Raw genomic sequence first — 7,492 nt, forward strand, 5'->3', positions numbered from 1 at the left:
TTAAGTTTTGTCTTGCAGTATGTTTCATTTGTTAAAACTTCATACCAAAACATGCTGAAATTTTGTAACGCATTTTACAGTTTTGTCCTGAGCTTTATCCGAAACTTCAGTCTAAACAAGCTGAGGTTTTTTTTGTTTATTTGCTAAGTTTTGTTTTCTCTCACAGTCTAGGACTTAGATTATTTTCAGACTTGTAAATGAAAGCACTTACACAATTACGAGTAAAACACCCAATCTTTTATTATTCTTGCAGAATATACAAAGGACTCATGCTGGAAGGCTCACAATATGCTACTTCCCTTAGCCAACGAAATATACATACATAAAGGGTCTACCAATGGAAGTTACAGGGGCAGTTACATGGGGTGTGTCTGGCACATGCCAAGGCCTACAAACAAGTAAAACATATAACCACTATCTGAAGATGATTCCCACGAAATTATCCCACTTTCAGCCTTCAAGTCAACTGACTGATGTGCACTACACATGGCATAATTTCCACAGCACATGCATAACACACTTCCTTCCAGTCATGTGTTTTGCACACTTGTTCCAGCTTCGCCCATACTTTGTTTAGCCTGCCCTGCCTTATCTTTTGGACCATGCCTCGCACAAAATCAGCTCATGACAATGCTCTTGTCATAGCCATGTCATCCCACTGATCTACACACATGCCTTTGTCAAGTGTCATAAGCCTAATGTAATGACCCGACTTGTCGTTTTAAGAATTTAAGCCCCGTATGGCGGCATAAGGCGCTAAGCAGCTTCTTATTATGTGTATTGACTTGCGTGCATGGTTGAATTCAGTTACCAAATAATTTGGGACACTTGGTCCCCAAAACGGAAGCTTAAGCTTGAGTCAAAAATTATTGTGGTACAATTTTAGTTTCCAAACTTAACCACTACAAGATCTTAGTCTTCAGTTATTCTTTAGCAGGTCGATGAATTGTTCATAACTATAGTCGTAGTCTTTCATTATTTTTAGCACGTTGATAAATTGTTCATAACCTCAACTTGCTTAGAATTTGAGATGATTAGTTGATGATAAATAAATTATCTTGTGAGCTCAAGTTAGTTTGTGGTAGTTATGGTAGTTAGTGTTCCAGCTAGTCAGTTAGTCGGTTAATACATACACTTAATGCTAGCTCACGTCCAGCTCATAAGTTAAATATTAGTTAGGCTCATTACTTGTATAAATACCCTGTATCTTCAGAGAATGAATACAAAGAATCATTTTGCAATGCCTGCTTCTTCTTCATCTCTGTACTCTAGAAGCTTCTGCCATTAGAGCAGTACAAAGCTACTGCAAATCTGCTCAGTGTGAGAGTAGATTTTAGCATGGTATCAGAGCGGGTACAAATCAATTAGATTCTTAGTTATCGATCAATCCTTCGACATCAATTTCAAATTTCTCTGAGATTGTTAAAGTGTGAGAATCAGTTATGGCGGAATCAATAATTTCGTACACACATCCATTGTATCTAGGTCCAGCAGATACTCCATGTGTTGTTCTGATCCCTGTGAAGCTTACAGGATCTGAGAATTATGGGCTATGGAGTAGGACGATGAAGATCGCACTACTTGGGAAGAGAAAGCTAGGGTTTGTGAATGGAACTTGTACAAAGGAATCATGTACTACTGAGCTACAAGAGCAATGGGAAACTTGTAATGCTATTGTCCTCTCATGGCTCATGAACACAGTATCCACAGAACTCTTGTATGGAATTGTATACGCATCAAATGCCCACCTTGTGTGGGAAGACTTGAGGGAGAGATTCGATAAGGTGAATCGCATGAGAATTTTTCGGCTGCATCGAGCCATTGCCACTCTCTCACAAGGTACGGATTTTGTTTCATGCTATTTCACAAAATTAAAGGATTTATGAATTGAGTATGATGTTATGGTACCTAAGGACAATTCAAGGGATTATGTTGATCATTTAGAGCAGCAGAGATTGCTACAATTCCTCAGTGGATTAAACTACTCTTATGACCAAGCTAGAAGACAGATCCTCATGAAGTCGAATGTGTCCTCTATCAATCAAGCTTACGCCATGGTGATCGAAGATGAATCTAGACAGTGTCTTGGTATGGGTGCAGTAATTGATAAGAATAAACTAGTAGCTATGCAGGTTGGTCGTAACCAAAGCTATAAGGGAAAGAAACCTTTTGTGCAATGTGAACACTGTGGTTACAAAGGTCATAGTAAAGAAAATTTCTATAAGCTCATTGGATAATCTGAAGATTTTAAGGGAAAGAAAAGGTTCAATCAGCTAAATACTAGACAGTTTGGTCATGGAAGTGGTAGTGCAAATAGAAAATTTGGTTGAGGAACTCCACACTTTAATGTTGTTAACATTATTTTCTAGCAATGCAGGTAGTGAAAGTAATGCAAGTGCTCAATGCTCTTCTAGCTGTGACTTGTAGGATGCTTTTGCTGGAAAGGGACCATTCTTCACAGAGGAATAGTACAAGCAGATTTTAGCATTGTTGAATAAGGAACCAGCTGACAATCAAAATAACATGAATAATCAAAGCAATATGGTAGGTATTACATCTTGTTTCATGTCCAAAGATATTACTAGTGAGTGGATTGTGGACTCAGGTGCCACACATCACATAGCTGCATCTATGGATTTATTAACAAATGATAACCACTAGGAAAGAATCTAAGGACACAGTACACTTGCCTACTGAAAATAAGATTCCTATTTCTCATACATGTCATGCATCTTTATTTGGTATTGAGGTTATAAAAGATGTCCTATGTGGAAGAGTCATGAGAGTCATGATGTGATGAAAGAAATTTTCCTTTTGGAAATTTGAAGGGAAAAATATTTTCCTTGAAGACAACATCTCGGCTGACAAAGATTTTTTTCAAAATTAAGGTCATATAGTTTATAATCTTTTTATGTAGAAGCATAGCCTAAAAGAACATCAGGGATGGACTTTGGTAGAAACTTATCACGAAAATAAGTTTTTGTAGCATAACAGAGGTAGCCTATTGTCCTTAGGCGATCAAGTTTAGGAGGACAACCATGAAAAAGCTCATAAGGAGTCTTTTCATGTAAAACATTATTGGGCAGCCTGTTAATGATATAAGTGGTTGCTAGAAAGCAGTCACCCCATAGTTTCAAAGGAAATGTAGCCTGAAACCTTAATGCTCTACCTACTTCAAGTATGTGTCTATGCTTCCTCTCCACAACTCCATTTTATTGGGGAGTATAGACACAACTACTTTGATGAATAATTCCTTTGGTTTGAAATAAAGTAGAGCAAAGAGAATTAAAAAACTCATAGCCATTATCAGACCTAAGAATCTTGACAGTAGAAGAGAATTAATTTTCTATTAAGTGAAAAAAATTGGATAAAAATCACATATACAATACTTTTCATTCTTAAGAGAAAGGTCCAAGTCATTCTTGAAAAATCATCAACAAGAGTGAGAAAGTATCTATAACCATTCTAGGTATTCAATCTATAAGGACCCCACACATCCATATGAACAAGCTCAAATAAATATTTTAATTTTGAGGTACTAGTAGGAAAAGGTAACGTAGTTTGTTTAGCTAATGGACAAATATGACAATTATAGGAATCTAAACTAGACAACATGGTCTTTATTGTAGGTATTTTCTAGAGGACTGAATGAGGAGCATGGCCAAGTCTTTAATGTCACAGCATAGTTGAGGAGGAATCTGGGTAGGAGTAGTCATACAAGTAGAGGTAGGTGATGCAATAGGCTTTGAAGGATTGAGGATGTAGAGTCCATCCTTGAGGCTACCAATCCCCGTTACCTTGCCACTGAAGAGGTCTTGAAAGAAACAAAAATCAGGATAAAAAGAGACTACACATTTTAATTCTTTTGTATATCTGGACACAGATAACAAATTATATTGAAATTTAGGTACATAAAGTACATCATGTAGAGTTTAAGTGTTGGATAAAGTATAGGACCCCATGTGTGCGATTTTATTACAATCTCCATTTGGTAAGTGTACTAAGGTAGATTTGGAAGGAGGAACAGGTTTAGCACAGGAAAACAGATCTAAGGAGGAAGCAATATGATTTGAGGCTCCAGTGTCAATGATCCACTTAACTTGGTCAGTAATCGAGTTACCCGCCATATTGGCCACATCTCCTAATCCTTTTTTCTCTGTTGGTACTGCTAAAATGTGAAAATTGGAGCTGCTGTATTGATCATCCCATTTATCATACCCAATTCCATCACTTCCTATGTGCTGAGCTTTATCTATTACACTCACATTATGTGCCACTGATGTGTAGTTTGTCATTACCACCTCTTCTTTTGTTGTTGAACTTAAAACCTAGTGGATACCCCACCAACTTATAGCGTGTGTCCCTTGCGTGTCCCTTTAATTTGCAATAATCACAGAATAGATTTGTACTCTTCTTGTACTTCACATTCGAATTGTTTGCTGACACAAAAGAGCTACTCTCAGCACTCACAGGTCCACTTCCCGGAATTTCATATTGTATACCATATCCACTACTTAACCTTTGGCTTTCCTCTTGAACTATCATCGAGTATGCTTGGTCAAGAGAAGGTGTTGGCTGCATAATCAGTATTTGACTACTTTGAGGTGCATAAGTGTCATTTAGTCCCATTAGAAATTTCATAAGTTTCTGTTGGCAAAGAAACTCAACAAAAGTTCTGGACTTTTCACAGTCACATGGTTGAGAAATTATCGACTCGAATTCATTCCAGAGGTCATTTAGATTAGAGAAGTAAACTGACACACTAGAAATCTCATGTGTCAAACAACTGATTTCCCTGTTTATATGATACACTTTAGTGGCATTAACCTTGTCAAAACGATCCTTAAGTGCTTCCAAACCTTCTGTGCATTTGAGGAACACACAATTCTTTTTCTAAGCTCCTTGGTTATTATGTCTGAAATTGAAATTACGAGTCTGGTGTTTCAAATTTTAGACATTCAGATATGAAGTTAGGCTATATCGAAATCTAATTTCATACCTAAAGTTTGAAGTTCGAATACAATTAGAGTTTAGGCGCTGAAGTGGAAAAGAAGAAGCAGCATGATGAGCAATTTCAAACTTGCTAAAATTAACTAGATTTTAAATTAGATATGTTTTAAATGAGAAAATATTGGCGTAAAACACGTCTTTGGGACCCAGCTCAAGTGCCTGTTCAACTCTTGGGCTTCACGCCCATTCACATTAGTCCAGGCCCATACTCGAAGTTGATTAACCCGACAAATTGTCGTTTGTTTGTTGGAGAAAAACATTCAACTGATAAGTCTTATTAGTTAGTTAGAAATTCAGCCAACATTGAAGTTCATCAACAAGAGATAATATTTTTCTTTTTAAAACACTGTTTGATCTAGTCACATAACAAGCTTAAGTCTAGATTACTTTTAATATATATACACAGCTAGTGTTCGAATTTATGTGAGTTAAAAAATACTTACATTGAAGTTTGTTTGCGAACATAATGATTCATTTACAACTTTACATGCTACAGCTGCTGGAAATGAAAGATAACAAAGGAAAATTAGAATGCTACGTGATCGGAAAAGTCAACAGCTTTTGGAACTTGGTCATGTTTAAAAATATAATAGTAATCCACGTAGTGTTTTGCATTCCTAGCTATTAAAGAAAAATATAATTGTTGGTGATCCACGGGCACAATGGAGACGCTAAACCACACGTGTGAAATGCTCCAATAGTAGATCTTTTGCTTGTTTTTAATACTTCAGGAACTTTTATAAATGATTTGAAATATAGTGAAATGCTCCAACGTTAGAATAATATTATTCATTTTTAAAATAATTTTAAATTTATTAATAATAAGGAAGTAAATGCAGAAGCAAGTTTTAAATATAGTGAAATAATCCATAAAATAAAACAACGGTGTCTAAATACCATCCCAGAATTGGTATCACAAGTGCACGAGCTTCTAAAATAAATACAAATAAAGGTCTGAATAAAATAATATTGTTTGGAAATAAACACACAGCTAAAGTAAAATAGACGGGGACTTCAGAACTGCGGATGCCATGGAGTTATACCTCAAGTCTCCTCCGAATAGCTGAAATCCGAGCAAGTCTATGGTACACCGCTGGGACCAACTCCAAAATCTACACAAAAAGTGCAGAGTGTAGTATCAGTACAACCGACCCCATGTACTGGTAAGTGCTGAGCCTAACCTCGACGAAGTAGTGACGAGGCTAAGGCGGGTCACTTACATTACATGTACGCAATATTAATAATAACAACAATAATAGAAATGAATCAGGTAACTCATTTATAATAATTGAAGCCAACTCAGCAGTCATAACCAATTATCATTTTCATCAATTCTGTTGCAGCGTGCAACCCGCTCTCACAATATATTCACATTTAATTTTGTTGCAGCGTGCAACCCGCTCTCACAATATATTCACACTCAGTTCTGTTGCAGCGTGCAATATATATATATATATATATATATATATATATATATATATATGTATGTCGACTTTTTAATAAGTCTGTTGCGGCGTGTAACCCGATCCTCCAATATGAACTTTTCATAAGTCTGTTGCGGCGTGCAATCCGATCCTCCAATATTGACTTTTTAATAAGTCTGTTGCGGCGTGCAACCCGCTCCTCCAACATATTCATTTACTAATTCTTATAGAAGAAATTTTCCCGATAAATGCAATAATTAATATAAAATAACAAGCATACAATAATTATGATTTAATTATGAAACAAATAATGACAAATAGCAAATTATTACGGAAATCAGGGAGAAAATAGGCAGTTTAATATTTAATATGTTAAATGTCAAATAACAATTAAGACACATAATTCAAATAGCATGTAACAATTAATGCAAGAATTCAAGGATTAATGTTTGACAAAGAATAGGAAAGAAATAATTATTATAATAATTAATTCATGATTTAAAACAATTTATGATTTTTCAAGTAAGTAGGCAAACAGTCAATTTGACGACGTATAGACACTCGTCACCTCGCATATACGTCGTTCACATGCATTTCACATAACAAATAATTTAAGCGTTCTATTCCCTCAAGTCAAGGTTAACCCTAACACTTACCTTGCTTTGCAAATTTTAATCAATTATTCAACCACAACTTTTTCTTTTAAATTTGCCTCCTAAAGTTTCAAATCTATTCACAAACAATTCAATTCATTCAATACTAATCATAGGAATTAATTCCATATGAATTTACATATTTTTCGGATAAAAATCTGAAATTTAATAAAATATTCGACAGTGGGATCCACGTCTCAAATCTCAGAAAAACTCACGAAATCCGAATACCTATTCCGAGACGAGTCCAACCATACAAAAATTATCCAATTCCGATGTCAAATGGACTTTCAAATTTTAAATTTTTTTTGGAAGATTTTATAAAAATCTGATTTTTCTTCCATAAATTCACGGATTCATGATATAAATGAGTATGAAATCATGAAATATAATCAATATAGGATA

The 7,492-nt window shown here is 35.4% G+C and overlaps 1 protein-coding gene across 1 annotated transcript; it reads left to right on the forward strand.

Annotated features, from left to right (window-relative positions):
* The first annotated feature begins 1,442 nt into the window (after nt 1-1,442).
* Nucleotides 1,443-2,237, forward strand: LOC142172155 (uncharacterized). Its single transcript, XM_075235938.1, has 2 exons — nt 1,443-1,784; nt 1,914-2,237. Exons 1-2 carry the CDS (start codon nt 1,443-1,445, stop codon nt 2,235-2,237), a joined length of 666 nt encoding a protein of 221 aa, XP_075092039.1.
* Nucleotides 2,238-7,492: the final 5,255 nt, after the last annotated feature.

The sequence above is a fragment of the Nicotiana tabacum genome, chromosome 17 (assembly GCF_000715075.1).
Source record: "Nicotiana tabacum cultivar K326 chromosome 17, ASM71507v2, whole genome shotgun sequence".
Taxonomy (NCBI): Eukaryota; Viridiplantae; Streptophyta; class Magnoliopsida; order Solanales; family Solanaceae; genus Nicotiana; species Nicotiana tabacum.